Genomic DNA, 21,791 nt, shown 5'->3' on the forward strand with positions numbered 1-21,791 from the left:
GGCTGACCCAGGACAATCTGTCACAGGGAATGAGCTTCCGCAGACCAGAGTGGGTCATTGTCATGACCGACGCCAGTCTAGTGGGCTGGGGCATGGTCTGGGAATCCCTGAAAGCTCAGGGTCTATGGTCTCGGGAAGAGTCTCTTCTCCCGATAAACATTCTGGAACTGAGAGCGATATTCAATGCTCTCCGAGCTTGGCCTCAACTAGCAAAGGCCAAATTCATAAGGTTTCAATCAGACAACATGACGACCGTTGCATATATCAATCATCAGGGGGGAACAAGGAGTTCCCTGGCGATGAAAGAAGTGACCAAGATAATTCAATGGGCGGAGGATCACTCCTGCCACTTGTCTGCGATCCACATCCCAGGAGTGGAAAATTGGGAAGCGGATTTTCTGAGTCGTCAGGCATTCCATCCGGGGGAGTGGGAACTCCATCCGGAAATCTTTGCCCAAATAACTCAATTATGGGGCATTCCAGACATGGATCTGATGGCGTCTCGTCAGAACTTCAAGGTTCCTTGCTACGGGTCCAGATCCAGGGATCCCAAGGCGACTCTAGTAGATGCACTAGTAGCACCTTGGACCTTCAACCTAGCTTATGTATTCCCACCGTTTCCTCTCATTCCCAGGCTGGTAGCCAGGATCAATCAGGAGAGGGCCTCGGTGATCTTGATAGCTCCTGCGTGGCCACGCAGGACTTGGTATGCAGACCTGGTGAATATGTCATCGGTTCCACCATGGAAGCTACCTTTGAGACAGGACCTTCTTGTTCAGGGTCCGTTCGAACATCCGAATCTGGTTTCCCTCCAACTGACGGCTTGGAGATTGAACGCTTGATTTTATCAAAGCGTGGGTTTTCAGATTCTGTAATAGATACTCTGATTCAGGCTAGAAAGCCTGTAACTAGAAAAATTTACCATAAAATATGGAAAAAATATATCTGTTGGTGTGAATCCAAAGGATTCCCATGGAACAAGATAAAGATTCCTAAGATTCTATCCTTTCTACAAGAAGGTTTGGAGAAAGGATTATCTGCAAGTTCTCTAAAGGGACAGATCTCTGCTTTATCTGTTTTACTTCACAAAAGACTGGCAGCCGTGCCAGATGTTCAAGCATTTGTTCAGGCTCTGGTTAGGATCAAGCCTGTTTACAGACCTTTGACTCCTCCCTGGAGTCTAAATCTAGTTCTTTCAGTTCTTCAAGGGGTTTCGTTTGAACCTTTACATTCCATAGATATTAAGTTACTATCTTGGAAAGTTTTGTTTTTAGTTGCAATTTCTTCTGCTAGAAGAGTTTCAGAGTTATCTGCTCTGCAGTGTTCTCCGCCCTATCTGGTGTTCCATGCAGATAAGGTGGTTTTGCGTACTAAGCCTGGTTTTCTTCCGAAAGTTGTTTCTAACAAAAATATTAACCAGGAGATAGTTGTACCTTCTTTGTGCCCGAATCCAGTTTCAAAGAAGGAACGTTTGTTACACAATTTGGACGTAGTCCGTGCTCTAAAATTCTATTTAGAGGCTACTAAAGATTTCAGACAAACATCTTCCTTGTTTGTTGTTTATTCTGGTAAAAGGAGAGGTCAAAAAGCGACTTCTACCTCTCTTTCCTTTTGGCTTAAAAGCATTATCCGATTGGCTTATGAGACTGCCGGACGGCAGCCTCCTGAAAAAATCACAGCTCACTCCACTAGGGCTGTGGCTTCCACATGGGCCTTCAAGAACGAGGCTTCTGTTGACCAGATATGTAAGGCAGCGACTTGGTCTTCACTGCACACTTTTGCCAAATTTTACAAATTTGATACTTTTGCTTCTTCGGAGGCTATTTTTGGGAGAAAGGTTTTGCAAGCCGTGGTGCCTTCCATTTAGGTGACCTGATTTGCTCCCTCCCTTCATCCGTGTCCTAAAGCTTTGGTATTGGTTCCCACAAGTAAGGATGACGCCGTGGACCGGACACACCTATGTTGGAGAAAACAGAATTTATGCTTACCTGATAAATTACTTTCTCCAACGGTGTGTCCGGTCCACGGCCCACCCTGGTTTTTTAATCAGGTCTGATGAATTATTTTCTCTAACTACAGTCACCACGGTACCATATGGTTTCTCCTATATATATTTCCTCCTGTCCGTCGGTCGAATGACTGGGGTGGGCGGAGCCTAGGAGGGACTATATGGCCAGCTTTGCTGGGACTCTTTGCCATTTCCTGTTGGGGAGGAGAATATCCCACAAGTAAGGATGACGCCGTGGACCGGACACACCGTTGGAGAAAGTAATTTATCAGGTAAGCATAAATTCTGTTTTTTTTCTTTCTTTTACGATTCAGATGGAGCATGCAATTTTAAATAATGTTCCAATCTATTTCTATTATGTAATGTTTTATTCTCTTTGTATCTTTTGTTGAGAAGAATAACTGATAGGCTCAGAATCTGCTGATTGGTGACTGCAAATGCATTCCTCTCGTCATTGGATTTCAACTAGTTTCCAGTAGTGCATTACTGTTCCTTCAATAAATGATACCAAGAAAATGAATCAAATTAGATAATAGAAGTAAATTGAAATGTTGTTTACAATTGTATGATCTATCTGAACCATAAAATTACAATTTTGGGGTTTCATGTCCCTTTAACTTTAATTGAAGTTGCAACAGGCCTGTGCTCTTCTGCAGCTGAATCTATTTGCAAATACATAGAACATATTCTGCTATGTGCAGACCATTGGAATGTGAAATATTTACAGTAAATACACAGTATAGCACTTTATTAAATATAAGTATTGCATAAATATGCTTTTACATGTTTTCATCTACTTAACTGCAAAGGGCTCCAATGCACTTTTATATATGTCCACATATGTATAGATGAAGACAGAAGATGCCGCTTGGATGAAGACTTCTGCCGCTTGGAGGACTCTCTCCTTCTCAGTAGTTGTCAGCAGCTGTGGCTGTGCTCTTTACGTCTGACTGTGAGCACACGAAGGACTCGGAACATCAGTGGCGGCGGGCTGGTAGTTCTGTCTAGCAAATAAGTCATTACACTGCTCTTCATTTTGTATCTGGTCAAAACCTCTCTAGTGACTAAGCAATTACTTCACCATAAAACAACTTTTTTAAATACACTGATCATATATATATATATATATATATATATATATATATATATATATATATATATATACAGGGAGAGCAGAATTATTAGGCAAATGAGTATTTTGACCACATCATCCTCTTTATGCATGTTGTCTTACTCCAAGCTGTATAGGCTCGAAAGCCTACTACCAATTAAGCATATTAGGTGATGTGCATCTCTGTAATGAGAAGGGGTGTGGTCTTATGACATCAACACCCTATATCAGGTGTGCATAATTATTAGGCAACTTCCTTTCCTTTGGCAAAATGGGTCAAAAGAAGGACTTGACAGGCTCAGAAAAGTCAAAAATAGTGAGATATCTTGCAGAGGGATGCAGCACTCTTAAAATTGCAAAGCTTCTGAAGCGTGATCATCGAACAATCAAGCGTTTCATTCAAAATAGTCAACAGGGTCGCAAGAAGCGTGTGGAAAAACCAAGGCGCAAAATAACTGCCCATGAACTGAGAAAAGTCAAGCGTGCAGCTGCCAAGATGCCACTTGCCACCAGTTTGGCCATATTTCAGAGCTGCAACATCACTGGAGTGCCCAAAAGCACAAGGTGTGCAATACTCAGAGACATGGCCAAGGTAAGAAAGGCTGAAAGACGACCAACACTGAACAAGACACACAAGCTGAAACGTCAAGACTGGGCCAAGAAATATCTCAAGACTGATTTTTCTAAGGTTTTATGGACTGATGAAATGAGAGTGAGTCTTGATGGGCCAGATGGATGGGCCCGTGGCTGGATTGGTAAAGGGCAGAGAGCTCCAGTCCGACTCAGACGCCAGCAAGGTGGAGGTGGAGTACTGGTTTGGGCTGGTATCATCAAAGATGAGCTTGTGGGGCCTTTTCGGGTTGAGGATGGAGTCAAGCTCAACTCCCAGTCCTACTGCCAGTTTCTGGAAGACACCTTCTTCAAGCAGTGGTACAGGAAGAAGTCTGCATCCTTCAAGAAAAACATGATTTTCATGCAGGACAATGCTCCATCACACGCGTCCAAGTACTCCACAGCGTGGCTGGCAAGAAAGGGTATAAAAGAAGAAAATCTAATGACATGGCCTCCTTGTTCACCTGATCTGAACCCCATTGAGAACCTGTGGTCCATCATCAAATGTGAGATTTACAAGGAGGGAAAACAGTACACCTCTCTGAACAGTGTCTGGGAGGCTGTGGTTGCTGCTGCACGCAATGTTGATGGTGAACAGATCAAAACACTGACAGAATCCATGGATGGCAGGCTTTTGAGTGTCCTTGCAAAGAAAGGTGGCTATATTGGTCACTGATTTGTTTTTGTTTTGTTTTTGAATGTCAGAAATGTATATTTGTGAATGTTAAGATGTTATATTGGTTTCACTGGTAAAAATAAATAATTGAAATGGGTATATATTTGTTTTTTGTTAAGTTGCCTAATAATTATGCACAGTAATAGTCACCTGCACACACAGATATCCCCCTAAAATAGCTATAACTAAAAACAAACTAAAAACTACTTCCAAAACTATTCAGCTTTGATATTAATGAGTTTTTTGGGTTCATTGAGAGCATGGTTGTTGTTCAATAATAAAATTAATCCTCAAAAATACAACTTGCCTAATAATTCTGCACTCCCTGTATATATATATATGTAATGTATATATGTGTGTATATATATATATATATATATATGTGTATATGTATATATAGATGTATATATAGATGTGTGTGTATATGAGAATGTATGTATATATATATGTGTGTGTGTGTATATATATATATATATATATTGTAACAGGAACCACTTTTAACCACGGTCTTCTAGGGCACAAATGCAGCACAGGACAGTCACTGTAGTTTAAAAGGCTTTATTTTTCACAGCAATAACAAACAGGCAGTTCATTTTCAACAGAGGGAAATCCTTCCTCTGCAGCAAAGCTAAATGCTTTTAAATGTGTCCCAGCACTTCACAGCATTCCACAAGTGCTTTGTAAAAATAATGTCCTTTTACAGTTCACAGGAACAAAAGTCTTTTACACAGTGTAACAAACACACACACCAGCTTCTGTAGCTGTATATCTCTCTCTCAAGGCCTAAGTGAGGCTGCTATTTAACCCCTTAATGACCACAATGTACTCTGTATGTTACTGGTCGTTAAGGGTTTTTTCAGGACATAATAGCACAAGTCTAGCAAGAACACACTATTAATCCACTCCCTCCAGCAGGCTTTGTGGAATAGAGCAGTCTCAACGCTGGTGGCAAGACCACGCTATAAAACAATCAAGTCCCCAAAAAAGGCCAGTGACATACAGGGTACGTCGGTCCTTAAGGGGTAAAACCCTCACAACTTCTAATTAGCCACACCTGTGATTAGCTGCTGGACAGCTTCCCAGCTGTCTGGGATAATCAAATACACACTCTTTCTCTCTGGGGTTTTAACTGAAAGGAGAAATAGCATGTACAATGCTTGGTCTTAAATATCTTCCATTTATAACCAGGCCTTGCTTTCTGTCACATATCCTCCCCCCCAGCTCACACCCAGTGGGTTGAGCGACCATGGACATCAATGAATGTACCCGAGACAAACCATCAGCATTGCCCTGCAAAAGACCGGCCCTGTGCTCAACAGTAAAATTGCAAGCTAAGAAACCACCTAGTAACCCTTGAATTTGTGTCCTTATTCTGACTCATCCATGTGAGAGGAGCATTATCTGTTATTAATTTAAATTTTCTTCCCAACAGATAGTACCTAAGGGTCTCTAAAGCCCACTTAATGGCAAGGCATTCTTTCTCCACTATAGAATAGTTCTTTTCCTGTGGAATAAGTTTTCTGCTTAGGAAAAGGACAGGATGCTCTTCTCCCTGACACTCCTGCGAGAGAACTGCTCCTAAACCAACATCAGAGGCATCTGTCTGTACAATAAAATCTTTATCGAAATTGGGGGTTACCAAAACTGGATGGGCACAAAGGGCATCTTTCAAATGCTTAAAAGCTTGTTCTGCTTCTGGGGACCATTTTATCATAATTGGGGCCCTTGCTTTTGTGAGATCTGTCAAGGGTGCCGCAATTGTAGCGAAATTCGGGATAAACCTTCTATAATAACTAGTTATCCCAATAAATGCTCTTACTTGTTTTTTAGTTAGAGGCTGTGGCCAGTTCTGTATGGCCTCTACTTTTGTTGTCTGAGGTTTAACTAATCCTCTACCAATAGTATAACCCAAGTACTTAGCTTCCTGTAAACCAACGGTACATTTTGCAGGATTGGCAGTTAACCCAGCGGCCCGTATTGCATCAAGTACTGTTTGAACTTTTGGAAGATGGGATTCCCAATCTGTACTATAAATTATAACATCATCCAAATATGCTGCCGCATAACGAACATGGGGTTTCAGAATTCTATCCATCATCCTCTGGAATGTTGCCGGGGCCCCATGTAAACCAAATGGCAACACCATATACTGAAATAAGCCCTCTGGGGTTGAAAAAGCTGTCTTTTCCTTTGCTTGACTAGTGAGAGGCACCTGCCAATACCCTTTCGCTAAATCAATTGTAGTGAGATAACGTGCTTTTCCTAGCCTTTCTATCAACTCATCTACCCTAGGCATTGGGTAGGTGTCAAATTTGGAAACACAATTAAGCTTACGAAAGTCATTACAGAACCTTAATGAACCATCCGGCTTTGGAACAAGCACGATTGGACTGTTCCACTCACTTTGTGATTCCTCAATTACCCCAAGCTTTAACATTTTTTCTACCTCCAGTTTAATAGCCTTTCTACGAGCCTCAGGGACCCTATAGGGTTTAAGGCAGACCTTCTTCCCTGGTTCTGTTATTATGTCATGCTTAATAACATTAGTTTTTCCCAGTACCACAGAAAATACCTCTTTGTTCATTCTAATAAAATCCTTGACCTCTCTCTTCTGATGTACAGATAGGGTTTCCGATATATTCACCTCTGGTTCAGTGACAGGGAGTTCTGTAGGTTTTACCAGATTTATATGATATATTTGCTCAGGTTTCCTTCTCCCTGGCTGACTTACTTTGTAATTAACATCTTTTATAACCCTGATATTATTTCTTGCCTCTACCAATGTTGGATCCTCCCATTGGGCTTTTTTAAAATTACCAGGGCCACCAACCAGATCTATCAAATCATCAATATTTTCCAAGCTAGTACTTGGTACTTCATTACTCTGAGAAGGTTGATCACCTACTAATACAGGCATAGGGCAATAAATCTTATTTTTCTCCTTTTCAATGGAACCCCCTTCAAAATCAGTTTCAGAGAAAGGAAATACATAAATATCAGAAGTTTGACATATTTCTGGAGATTCCCATAACTCCAGAAATTTTGGAAAATTTCTCCCTATCACCACCTCATGGGCTAAATTTGGTACTACACCAACACAATATTTTAATTTACCACACTGAGTCTCAATCTCCACCTCAGCTGTAGGATATTCCCGTTTATCTCCATGAACACAGATAATTCCCATTTTTTCCCCATAATCTAATACTGCATCTGGTACTAAAGATTTAGCCACTAGTGTGACCATACTTCCTGAATCAAGCAAAGCCCTAGACACTTTACCATTAACCGTCACAGTACACCAATGGGAATCATTATTAACAGAGCTGTTGCTATTAGACAATAGTGAATGTTCAACATTACAGTCCATAAATTCATCTTTATCACAGTCTCTAGCAATATGCCCAACCTCATTACATTTAAAACATCTTACAGGTTGGTTATATTTAAATGTTTCCTTAATTCCTGGGGAAATGTCTCTGGTGTTTTGCCTATACACCTGCTGCTCTCTTATCCCCTTTATCCCCTTAACAGTCTTACCAGTTCTTGTAGAGCTCTGGGACTTGGGATTGTGGGGCTGATCCATTGAAGATTGTTGCAAAACTTCTCCTGAAGCTATAAATCTTTCGACCAATACAATCAACTGATCCACTGTTTGAGGATCACCTTGATTAACCCACCGCCGCAGGGAAGCAGGTAATCCACGCTGAAACCGGTCCATCACCAGTAGTTCCACTATTTTGGTAGCCGAATTAACCTCTGGTTGCAGCCACTTCCTGGCAAGGTGTATAAGGTCGAACATCTGGGATCTTGCAGCATTATGAGATGAAAACATCCAGGAATGGAATCTTTGTGCACGGACTGCCGAAGTCACCCCCAGGCGTGCAAGGATTTCTGCTTTCAATTTCTCATAGTCACTGGCTTGTGCTGGCTCTAAATCAAAGTAGGCCTTCTGAGGTTCACCACTAAGAAATGGCGCAAGTATACTCGCCCACTCAACTTTCGGCCATTTTTCTCTTTCTGCTGTGCGTTCAAATGCCAAAAGATACGCCTCAACATCATCAGCTGCTGTCATTTTTTGAAGATAATGACTAGCCCTTATTACTCTGGAACCTTGGCTGCCACCAATATATTCAGAGTTCAGTCTTTCTGATATGGCTTGAACCTCTCGTTGCAGAGTCTGTGTAGCACTTTGCTGCTCCTCCCGGGTCTTCCTGAATGTCTCAGTTTGCACAGCAGCCATCTGTTGTATCAACAATTCAGTGTTCTCCTTCTGTGATTTAGCCAGCAGCATAGCACTCTCTGACTGGGCCAAGACCAACTGTTGCAGTGCTGCACTATTTTCAGCAGCTTTTCTGTTAGTCTCTTGCTTTATAGCATTAGAATGGATCAAAGCTTTAATGACTTCCTCCATGTTGCTTGCAGATTATTATGCCCACAGACTTACAACGTGGTTGCCCGCATTCTCCACCAAGTGTAACAGGAGCCACTTTTAACCACGGTCTTCTAGGGCACAAATGCAGCACAGGACAGTCACTGTAGTTTAAAAGGCTTTATTTTTCACTGCAATAACAAACAGGCAGTTCATTTTCAACAGAGGGAAATCCTTCCTCTGCAGCAAAGCTAAATGCTTTTAAATGTGTCCCAGCACTTCACAGCATTCCACAAGTGCTTTGTAAAAATAATGTCATTTTACAGTTCAAAGGAACAAAAGTCTTTTACACAGTGTAACAAACACACACACCAGCTTCTGTAGCTGTATATCTCTCTCTCAAGGCCTAAGTGAGGCTGCTATTTAAACCCTCACAACTTCTAATTAGCCACACCTGTGATTAGCTGCTGGACAGCTTCCCAGCTGTCTGGGATGATCAAATACACACTCTTTCTCCCTGGGGTTTTAACTGAAAGGAGAAATAGCATGTACAATGCTTGGTCTTAAATATCTTCCATTTATAACCAGGCCTTGCTTTCTGTCACATATCCTCCCCCCCAGCTCACACCCAGTGGGTTGAGCGACCATGGACATCAATGAATGTACCCGAGACAAACCATCAGCATTGCCCTGCAAAAGACCGGCCCTGTGCTCAACAGTAAAATTGAAGGGTTGCAAGCTAAGAAACCACCTAGTAACCCTTGAATTTGTGTCCTTATTCTGACTCATCCATGTGAGAGGAGCATGATCTGTTATTAATTTAAATTTTCTTCCCAACAGATAGTACCTAAGGGTCTTTAAAGCCCACTTAATGGCAAGGCATTCTTTCTCCACTATAGAATAGTTCTTTTCCTGTGGAATAAGTTTTCTGCTTAGGAAAAGGACAGGATGCTCTTCTCCCTGACACTCCTGCGAGAGAACTGCTCCTAAACCAACATCAGAGGCATCTGTCTGTACAATAAAATCTTTATCGAAATTGGGGGTTACCAAAACTGGATGGGCACAAAGGGCATCTTTCAAATGCTTAAAAGCTTGTTCTGCTTCTGGGGACCATTTTATCATAATTGGGGCCCTTGCTTTTGTAAGATCTGTCAAGGGTGCCGCAATTGTAGCGAAATTCGGGATAAACCTTCTATAATAACTAGTTATCCCAATAAATGCTCTTACTTGTTTTTTAGTTAGAGGCTGTGGCCAGTTCTGTATGGCCTCTACTTTTGTTGTCTGAGGTTTAACTAATCCTCTACCAATAGTATAACGCAAGTACTTAGCTTCCTGTAAACCAACGGTACATTTTACAGGATTGGCAGTTAACCCAGCGGCCCGTATTGCATCAAGTACTGTTTGAACTTTTGGAAGATGGGATTCCCAATCTGTACTATAAATTATAACATCATCCAAATATGCTGCCGCATAACGAACATGGGGTTTCAGAATTCTATCCATCATCCTCTGGAATGTTGCCGGGGCCCCATGTAAACCAAATGGCAACACTGTATACTGAAATAAGCCATCTGGGGTTGAAAAAGCTGTCTTTTCCTTTGCTTGACTAGTGAGAGGCACCTGCCAATACCCTTTCGCTAAATCAATTGTAGTGAGATAACGTGCTTTTCCTAGCCTTTCTATCAACTCATCTACCCTAGGCATTGGGTAGGTGTCAAATTTGGAAACACAATTAAGCTTACGAATCATTACAGAACCTTAATGAACCATCCGGCTTTGGAACAAGCACGATTGGACTGTTCCACTCACTTTGTGATTCCTCAATTACCCCAAGCTTTAACATTTTTTCTACCTCCAGTTTAATAGCCTTTCTACGAGCCTCAGGGACCCTATAGGGTTTAAGGCAGACCTTCTTCCCTGGTTCTGTTATTATGTCATGCTAAATAACATTAGTTTTTCCCGGTACCACAGAAAATTCAAATTTTGATTCTAATAAAATCCTTGACCTCTCTCTTCTGATATATTCACTTCTGGTTCAGTGACAGGGAGTTCTGTAGGTTTTACCAGATTTATATGATATATTTGCTCAGGTTTCCTTCTCCCTGGCTGACTTACTTTGTAATTAACATCATTTATAACCCTGATATTATTTCTTGCCTCTACCAATGTTGGATCCTCCCATTGGGCTTTTTTAAAATTACCAGGGCCACCAACCAGATCTATCAAATCATCAATATTTTCCAAGCTAGTACTTGGTACTTCATTACTCTGAGAAGGTTGATCACCTACTAATACAGGCATAGGGCAATAAATCTTATTTTTCTCCTTTTCAATGGAACCCCCTTCAAAATCAGTTTCAGAGAAAGGAAATACATAAATATCAGAAGTTTGACATATTTCTGCAGATTCCCATAACTCCAGAAATTTTGGAAAATTTCTCCCTATCACCACCTCATGGGCTAAATTTGGTCCTCACACCTTCTAATTAGCCACACCTGTGATTAGCTGCTGGACAGCTTCCCAGCTGTCTGGGATAATCAAATACACACTCTTTCTCCCTGGGGTTTTAACTGAAAGGAGAAATAGCATGTACAATGCTTGGTCTTAAATATCTTCCATTTATAACCAGGCCTTGCTTTCTGTCACAATATATATACCCTGACCAAAAATATTATGGCCAAAAAACAGCCTAAAACCTAGGGGGTGGGGGCAGCAGAATTTTGAGTGCCTAGGGCAGCAAAAAACCTAAATACGCCACTGCCCTGAATGTTTACCTTAGCTGCATCAAAGCAAAAATAATGAAAGACTAATCAATGTGTATCCCTTGCAAATGCTCCAGGTAACACTAGGGTACACCTTAGTTTTTGTGGCTTGCATAGCTGCAGTTATTTTTGAATGGTGCTCCAACCTTAAAGCATTTTCAGAATCATCTGGCCTTAAAAAGGAGATTCAAGACCATGTTAATCTTATTAGGATTGCTAATAGCTTTATTTGTGATGTGCCAGTTGAGATGATTCCTCTCAATGCAGCGTATGTGCATTGTGTACTAAAAACACAACAAAGTGTCAGCGCTGCTGTGGGGGAACTAAATGATTTGTATATGTTTGTGAAAACTCACAGAATATATTCAGCTCAAAGATAATATATATTCTGGTTCCTAATGAATTCGGGTGGAACAGGTGTATATTTGACCAGAGTCTAGGGTGAGGTTAGATGTAGCCAATTAGTCTAAAAGTCACTATTAGTTACTCTAACTTGTATAAATATCTTAAAAGACAATTAAAATACCATTGATGAATTAAACGAATAAATTCATATCTTCAAAATAGCAAATACTATAAAAACAAATAATATAACATATCATATATTAAAAACACAAAGCCATATAGGATATCTAGTGCATACAGGAATATTTTTTGTGTTTTGCACAAAAAGTTTGTAAGTTATCAGTATTTTTTATGGCTCTCTTAGTGTTATATTCTCACTCCTCTGGGATTAATAGATGGTATATACGTGATGCTTGTCTGAGTCCCCACCAAAAAATGGTGTATGCTGCTTTATCTGGTAGGGTGTATCATCAGAAGTCAACAATCACCTTCGGGTGAATACAACAGATACCACACAGCTGCACAGCTGAGGACTTCCTCTATACACCGGAATTCAGAGCCGTTTGTGGGATTTTACTGAGGAGCGTCACAGCACCAAGCTAAAGAAAGCCTGTATAAGACGTTTTATCCTGCAAGTCTAAATCAGCTGGAAGCAGTAATCTTGTTAAAGTTTAAGACAATTCTGTCTGATATGCATTTCTGTTTTTAACTTCTGGTACGCATAATACCTTATCGTTTTTAATATTTTTTTTTATTGTCCAATAAATCTTTTCTCTTGAGTCCTGTTGCGTTTTGTCTTTTCCATGTTTTTCAGCTTATGTGCATTGTGGATAAAATCCTGGTCAGCTGGTAGGGTGTCTAAGAGCAGGCTTTTGACTATGCTCTTTCATGGCAAGATCTTGTTTGAGTCAGGTCTAGATCTTGTAATTTCCATGGTTATTGGAGGCAAAACCAAAATTCCCTCAAGATAAGAATAGGGGCTAAAATATATCTTTTGTCGCATTTTGTCGCTCACAACTATCCAAGAGTCTCAGACTAGCTAATAATTCCTCCAATAGTCTCTCCCCCGGCATTTCCAAGTCCTCCCGGAAGATTATCAATCAAAATTATTTGACTATATTGTCAAGAGCTAAGGTCGGCAAGAGATCTCATGGCATTGTGGTTGACAACCAAGCTACCCTGGTATGATCTTTCCATTTTATGTAAAGGTTTACTCCATTTGTAATGTTTCCACAAGTGGTGAACAGGATCCTTTAGAAAAGGGCATTGGTGATCCTGATTGGATAGTCATGGCCACTGATGATGTAGTATTTGGATCTGATAGAGATTTCAAAGTATCCTCAATGACATCTTCCTCTGAGATAGGCCCTGTTCTGTCAATGTCCATTTTTGCATCCAGACCTGCAGTCTTTGACAGAGAATTTGCCCTATATGATTTAGTTGTAAAAAAAAAAGATTTGTTTATAAATTGAATCATTACTAACTATTGTCTTTTAATGGTATGTATTTATAGAGACAATCTAAATTTATGCAAAATACTGTATAGTTCAGACCCATTGGTTGTCAGATAATATACTTAATAGATTTGCTTTTAGAATTTCTTTTGGTCTTTTTTATTTCTGAAATAGATTATTTTATATTATTAGTTTGGAAATTGAATAAACGTTTTGAGGTTATCTGGCAGGTTTCTTTAAAGAAGTAAATCTTGAGATTAAAATGTGTTGTGCCTTAGGGGGTTACAATATTTTATCATAAATGCCTCAAAACAAACAAAAAATGATTAGGAAATGCCAGAGTTTTATTTGAACATACCCTTTTTCTATAATTTATTTAATAGGTAGTGTTTTTAAGGAATATAGTGCACTTTTTATTAATTGTTATTTAAAATGTAATTTTACAGCACAAATATACAAAATGTATGTGTGGTAAATCACAAAACAGATAAAAAGCTGCTGCTATAAATCTAATGAAAAATGCACCTGTATCCAAAGATTTTTAATAATGAACCATGTTATGACTACTAAGAGCTCATTTCTACAATGTGTAGTGCAGCAGTATGTTTATGTGCATTTTATTTTGTTTATTGTAAATACTATTTAAAATATGCTTCATAAAATGCATTACAAACCAATCAGAAAATGAATGTCCTTTTAAGAACACAACTGTTATTAAACTGTTATTAAACTGTTAATTTTCAGCCAATCAGTCAGAATCTTGTTTAGGGTAGGTCATCACGTGCATTACATTTTAGGTTGCCATTTAATATGTGCTAAACATTCGGCTAGATTTAGAGTTTTGTCGGTAACGACCCGCGTATCTAACGCTGGCTTTTTTCTGGCCGCACCTTTAAAATAACTCTGGTATTGAGAGTCCACAGAATGGCTGCGTTAGGCTCCAAAAAAGGAGCGTAGAGCATATTTAACGCAACTTCAACTCTCGATACCAGAGTTGCTTACGGACGCGGCCAGCCTCAAAAACGTGCTCGTGCAGGATTCCCCCATAGGAAACAATGGGGCTGTTTGAGCTGAAAAAAAACCTAACACCTGCAAAAAAGCCGCGTTCAGCTCCTAACGCAGCCCCATTGTTTCCTATGGGGAAACACTTCCTACGTCTGCACCTAACACTCTTAACATGTACCCCGAGTCTAAACACCCCTAACCTTACACTTATTAACCCCTATTCTGCCACCCCCGCTATCGCTGACCCCTGTATATTATTTTAACCCATAATCTGCCGCTCCGTAAACCGCCGCTACTTACATTATCCCTATGTACCCCTAATCTGCTGCCCCTAACACCGCCGACCCCTATATTATATTTATTAACCCCTAATCTGCCCCCCACAACGTCGCCTCCACCTGCCTACACTTATTAACCCCTAATCTGCCGAGCGGACCGCACCGCTATTATTATAAAGTTATTAACCCCTAATCCGCCTCACTAACCCTATAATAAATAGTATTAACCCCTAATCTGCCCTCCCTAACATCGCCGACACCTAACTTCAATTATTAACCCCTAATCTGCCGACTGGAGCTCACCGCTATTCTAATAAATGTATTAACCCCTAAAGCTAAATCTAACCCTAACACTAACACCCCCCTAAATTAAATATAATTTTAATCTAACGAAATTAATGAACTCTTATTAAATAAATTATTCCTATTTAAAGCTAAATACTTACCTGTAAAATAAATCCTAATATAGCTACAATATAAATTATAATGATATTATAGCTATTTTAGGATTAATATTTATTTTACAGGTAACTTTGTATTTATTTTAACCAGGTACAATAGCTATTAAATAGTTAAGAACTATTTAATAGCTAAAATAGTTAAAATAATTACAAATTTACCTGTAAAATAAATCCTAACCTAAGTTACAATTAAACCTAACACTACACTATCAATAAATAAATTAAATACAATTCCTACAAATAAATACAATGAAATAAACTAACTAAAGTACAAAAAATAAAAAAGAACTGTTACAAAAAATAAAAAAATATTTACAAACATTAAAAATATATTACAACAATTTTAAACTAATTACACCTACTCTAAGCCCCCTAATAAAATAACAAAGCCCCCCAAAATAAAAAAATGCCCTACCCTATTCTAAATTACTAAAGTTCAAAGCTTTTTTACCTTACCAGCCCTTAACAGGGCCCTTTGCGGGGCATGCCCCAAGAAGTTCAGCTCTTTTGCCTGTAAAAAAAAACATACAATACCCCCCCAACATTACAACCCACCACCCACATACCCCTAATCTAACCCAAACCCCCCTTAAATAAACCTAACACTAAGCCCCTGAAGATCTCCCTACCTTGAGTCGTCTTCACCCAGCCGAGCCAAATTCTTCATCCAAGCGGAGCAAGAAGAGGTCCTCCATCCGGTAGAAGTCTTCATCCAAGCGGGGCAGAAGAGGTCTTCCATCCGATTGAAGTCTTCATCCAAGCGGAATCTTCTATCGTCATCCATCCGGAGCGGAGCGGCAGCATCCTGAAGACCTCCGACGCAGAACATCCATCCTGGCCGACGACTGAACGACGAATGACGGTTCCTTTAAATGACGTCATCCAAGATGGCGTCCCTCGAATTCCGATTGGCTGATAGGATTCTATCAGCCAATCGGAATTAAGGTAGGAATATTCTGATTGGCTGATGGAGTCAGCCAATCAGAATCAAGTTCAATCCGATTGGCAGATCCAATCAGCCAATCAGATTGAGCTCGCATTCTGATCGGAACAGCCAATAGAATGCAAGCTCAATCTGATTGGCTGATTGGATCAGCCAATCGGATTGAACTTGATTCTGATTGGCTGATTCCATCAGCCAATCAGAATATTCCTACCTTAATTCCGATTGGCTGATAGAATCCTATCAGCCAATCGGAATTCGAGGGACGCCATCTTGGATGACGTCATTTAAAGGAACCGTCATTCGTCGTTCAGTCGTCGGCCAGGATGGATGTTCAGCGTCGGAGGTCTTCAGGATGCTGCCGCTCCGCTCCGGATGGATGACGATAGAAGATTCCGCTTGGATGAAGACTTCAATCGGATGGAAGACCTCTTCTGCCCCGCTTGGATGAAGACTTCTACCAGATGGAGGACCTCTTCTTGCTCCGCTTGGATGAAGAATTTGGCTCGGCTGGGTGAAGACGACTCAAGGTAGGGAGATCTTCAGGGGCTTAGTGTTAGGTTTATTTAAGGGGGGTTTGGGTTAGATTATGGGTATGTGGGTGGTGGGTTGTAATGTTGGGGGGGGGGTATTGTATGTTTTTTTTTACAGGCAAAAGAGCTGAACTTCTTGGGGCATGCCCCGCAAAGGGCCCTGTTCAGGGCTGGTAAGGTAAAAGAGCTTTGAACTTTAGTAATTTAGAATAGGGTAGGGCATTTTTTTATTTTGGGGGGCTTTGTTATTTTATTAGGGGGCATAGAGTAGGTGTAATTAGTTTAAAATTGTTGTAATATATTTCTAATATTTGTAAATATTTTTTTATTTTTTGTAACTTAGTTCTTTTTTATTTTTTGTACTTTAGTTAGTTTATTTCATTGTATTTATTTGTAGGAATTGTATTTAATTTATTTATTGATAGTGTAGTGTTAGGTTTAATTGTAGATAATTATAGGTATTTTATTTAATTTATTGATAGTGTAGTGTTAGGTTTAATTGTAACTTAGGTTAGGATTTATTTTACTGGTAATTTTGTAATTATTTTAACTAGGTAACTATTAAATAGTTATTAACTATTTAATAGCTATTGTACCTGGTTAAAATAAATACAAAGTTACCTGTAAAATAAATATTAATCCTAAAATAGCTATAATATAAATATAATTTATATTGTAGCTATATTAGGATTTATTTTACAGGTAAGTATTTAGCTTTAAATAGGAATAATTTATTTAAGAAGAGTTAATTAATTTCGTTAGATTAAAATTATATTTAATTTAGGGGGGTGTTAGGGTTAGACTTAGCTTTAGGGGTTAATACATTTATTAGAATAGCGGTGAGCTCCAGTCGGCAGATTAGGGGTTAATAATTGAAGTTAGGGAGGGCAGATTAGGGGTTAATACTATTTATTATAGGGTTAGTGAGGCGGATTAGGGGTTAATAACTTTATTATAGTAGCGGTGCGGTCCGCTCGGCAGATTAGGGGTTAATAGGTGTAGGCAGGTGGAGGCGACGTTGTGGGGGGCAGGTTAGGGGATAATAAATATAATATAGGGGTCGGCGGTGTTAGGGGCAGCAGATTAGGGGTACATAGCTATAATGTAGGTGGCGGCTCTTTGCGGTCGGCAGATTAGGGGTTAATACTATTTATTATAGGGTTAGTGAGGCGGATTAGGGGTTAATAACTTTATTATAGTAGCGGTGCGGTCCGCTCGGCAGATTAGGGGTTAATAAGTGTAGGCAGGTGGAGGCGACGTTGTGGGGGGCAGGTTAGGGGTTAATAAATATAATATAGGGGTCGGCGGTGTTAGGGGCAGCAGATTAGGGGTACATAAGTATAACGTAGGTGGCAGTCGGCAGATTAGGGGTTAAAAAAATTTATTCGAGTGTCGGCGATGTGGGGGGGCCTCGGTTTAGGGGTACATAGGTAGTTTATGGGTGTTAGTGTACTTTAGAGTACAGTAGTTAAGAGCTTTATGAACCGGCGTTAGCCCAGAAAGCTCTTAACTACTGACTTTTTTCTGCGGCTGGAGTTTTGTCGTTAGATTTCTAACGCTCACTTCAGACACGACTCTAAATACCGGAGTTAGAAAGATCCCATTGAAATGATAGGATACGCAATTGACGTAAGGGGATCTGTGGTATGGAAAAGTCGCGGCTGAAAAGTGAGCGTTAGACCCTTTTTTGAATGACTCCAAATACCGGCGGTAGCCTAAAACCAGCGTTAGGAGCCTCTAACGCTGGTTTTCACGGCTACCGCCAAACTCCAAATCTAGGCCATTGTATGTTATCTCAGTATATATATTTTTGTTCTGTCAGCTGATAAAATAAAAACAGATCTTGGTACACTAAGGAATACATGAAAATGATCTTGCTAGCTATATACAATACATAACTGTGCAGGTGAATTTCATATTGTACCCTTGCAGAGTGTAATACCTATTAATAATACAGGCACAAAAGTGCATGCTTCAGAAACAGACTTCTTTAGTTCTAATGGAGAATATAATATTGAAATGCATAGCATGTTTTTACTATAAATTGTGGGGTCTGAATTGTATTTAATCTGTAAGTAGATAATACCAGATATACTGGAAATCTGTAAATCGTTTTGAGAATCCCTGTTGAGAGATATAAAAGTCACAGTCGTCCCAAGTCTGCGCAATAGCTGCTCTATTTCTGAAGATTACGGATACAAAATTCAATAAACTGTCTTTCAATGGCAAGTTATAAACAGAGAAGATTGTATTACTTGGATTCAATGCCCATTTCCTCCTGTATTTCTCAAAGCACAAGCCTCTGCTGAGTTCTTTTTTTCTCATAAATTATTTCTTTTTTTTCTCAAAATATTTTGAATTGAAGGATAGCCACTGTTTGAAAAAGTCTTAAAAACAAGTTTTCGCATTTAAATTCCGTAGCATTTATGGTACCTGCTTTTTTGTTTTAGTAATTTTATATTTAATTTCCAGAATATTGAAAACAATCTTCTTTTACAGTGTGGCATAGTCATAGGGATCAGTGAAGTGACATTTACTCAAATAAATGTTATTTTATGCAGAAAGCACATATTTCCAATGTTTTTCTGATCAGAAATATTGCAACAACTATTACTGTGCATTAACAGTTTGTCGGCCTTATGTTTTTACAGGATGTTCAATTAAAAGTGAAAACATATCTCCTTGGAACTGATATGTCCATTTTCAAATATGATGATTTCATTCTTGTTTTAGATATAATCAGCAGGTTAGTGGCATTTCTTTTTCTTTACATTTTTTTTCTTTTCGAGAAAATGTTAGGTAATGTGTGCAAATATCAGTTGGCAAAAAAAAGGAATCATAAATAAATATTATTAGTATTTTATGTAGTATAACAGCTATTTGTCTTGTTGCAACTACAAAACATCAATTTATTAAAACTTTGTTACCCAAATAGCAGCAATCAATAAAGGAAGAAAAAATAATAAAAACTAATTGGCTATCATTCAAATGTGGTACCTATAAATGCAGAACAAAATATTGTTGCATGTGTCCCATCATTGACACAGATAATGAAATGACTAAGAACAGGAATAGAACAAAATAGTTTAATTTGAAATGTAGAACAACTTACAACTCTACATGTGTAGTATACCAGTTGACATGTACAGTATATGTGGAATGATCTATATAGGTTATAGCAAAGGAAGATAAAACGTAGGGTATATGAGCATATTGCCAACATAAAAAACAGGTTTGAAGGCCACAGTGTGTCAAATCATTGTAAATTTAAACATGAATTCAGTAGTGAGGGGTTAAAATGTAAGGTCTTAGAACAGATTGCCATGAAGAAGGGCAGAGACCAAATGGATATATTCCCTAGGGAGTATGTACCCTCAAGGATTAAATATTGACATAGACTTACAAGCGTTTATGCTGTGACATAGAGAAACAGTCATATAGGTAAGGAAAGGAGAATAGTAATAATGGTTGTATGGTAAGGGTTAGGATATCAATCATTGTCCATCCATCTAAAAATAAAAATAACAATTAAAATATATAGAGGAATACATTTCATCAGTTTAGTAGCAAAGTTGAAAATATAAGGGTATAGAAAACAAATTTAGGAAAGGTTCAAAGATGATTTAATATATTATTGTGGTATAGCGGGTCTGAATGTTGTATAAATTGATAAATGGTTTTAATTTTTCTAAAGTTTAAAGTGAATGTTTAAAGTGAATAGTATTAAACATATGTAATGTTCTAGGGAAGTCTGTATAGATTAACAAGTATAACGTTGCATGAATAGTAAGTTATAATCAAGCTGAAACTATGTATCAAGCAAAAACGGACTAAAGAACCAATAAGAACAGCGTGAGGGTAATAAGGGTGTAGACTTTCAGGCAGCCCGGCAATTTTAAAAAGGGCTTTCCGGAAATTACAGCTATTCTAGCCGTCAGTGTATCCTGTTGAAAAAGTCTTTCCGGGCACAGACGAAACACATCCAGGAATGAAACAGTAAAAGGCATAGGAGGTTCTAAAAATAGCGAGTCAAAGAGGGGCCACGAGAGAGTACTAAGTACATCACGGGAAGGCCCAGTCCGATAGACATTGCGGGGACGCGATCACGCTGAGAACTGATTGCTGATACTTTTAAAGGAGGCTTTTATTTACTTACATCTAGTAAGTGCAATCTTTGATGTTTAAATTAAATTGATGTTGTGAGTCGCAGGTGCACTTGTCCCCTTTGTCTATCTTTTGCAAAACATCAATTTAATTTAAAATATAATTTCTTGTTTAAAAATCTGTGTATGCTGTAAAAATAAAGTTCCTCGGGAGACTCTACAGTTTGTTTTCAATGTTATTTTTTTATAGGGACATTTAAGTAATGTTTTAAAATGAATACATGACTTCAAATGCAAAAAAGAAATGATAAAATAGATACTTATTAATACATCACAATTCAAGCCTTATACTAAGGAAAAAAATTATTTTAAAAAGGTTTAGTTGGCAAATTAAGTGACATTAGATACTGATTGCGTTATGTTGTGGAATCTTGTAGGCTCCGATTGTCTACTGAGCAAACCTTAAATTTTTGTTTTTGATTAAAAAATGTAATTCCCTATATAAGGGTCAGATTATGAGTGGCGTGCTAACAGATGCACACGAGCGAAAAGGGGTTTATCAAGGCTGTTTGGACGTGTTTGGTGTTACGGTTGTATTACCAGTTGCAAGTAAACAAGATTGCTTGAGCACCATTGAAGATAACGCGCGTCGGGATAGAGTGTCCTCAGAGATCTGGTTAAGGTTTTGCAAAAAAAAAAAGTGTCACAAAACACATCATAAATACATTTCAAAGTACAGTTACACTAACTTATAAAAAGTATATATATTATACCAAGATACCATCAAATATATGTAGAAATATGTATTTATGAATACATAGAGCATATTGTGCTATGTTAAGAACATTCAAATGTGAAAAAATATTTTCATGTCGGGTTAGCGCACTTGAGAATATGTGATCGGGTTTGTGCGCAATTAGGGTTTTTTGTTTTTCCCCACTTTTTTTGCTCCATTGACTTGGTGGGGGTATACATTAATGTGCGCAATATATCCTTACTTCGGCTTTTTGTGCGCATCAGGTTAAGTGCGCAAGTTAAAACTTGTTAGTTTCAACTTGTAACACGGGCACTAACCGAAAAATATAAATGGGGGAAGGGGAGCTACACTGCAGAAAAAATGTGGGGTGG

General features: G+C 38.9%; 1 protein-coding gene across 1 annotated transcript in view; it reads left to right on the forward strand.

Annotated features, from left to right (window-relative positions):
- The window catches only part of VPS50 (VPS50 subunit of EARP/GARPII complex), a 994,344-nt gene that overhangs the window by 563,091 nt on the left and 409,462 nt on the right, over positions 1-21,791 (forward strand). Inside the window, exon 15 of the mRNA XM_053714049.1 lies at positions 19,212-19,306. Coding sequence (XP_053570024.1) covers positions 19,212-19,306 — 95 coding nt within the window. The remainder of the gene's footprint in view (positions 1-19,211; positions 19,307-21,791) is intronic.

This window comes from Bombina bombina, chromosome 5 (assembly GCF_027579735.1).
Source record: "Bombina bombina isolate aBomBom1 chromosome 5, aBomBom1.pri, whole genome shotgun sequence".
In the NCBI taxonomy this organism is placed as follows: domain Eukaryota; kingdom Metazoa; phylum Chordata; class Amphibia; order Anura; family Bombinatoridae; genus Bombina; species Bombina bombina.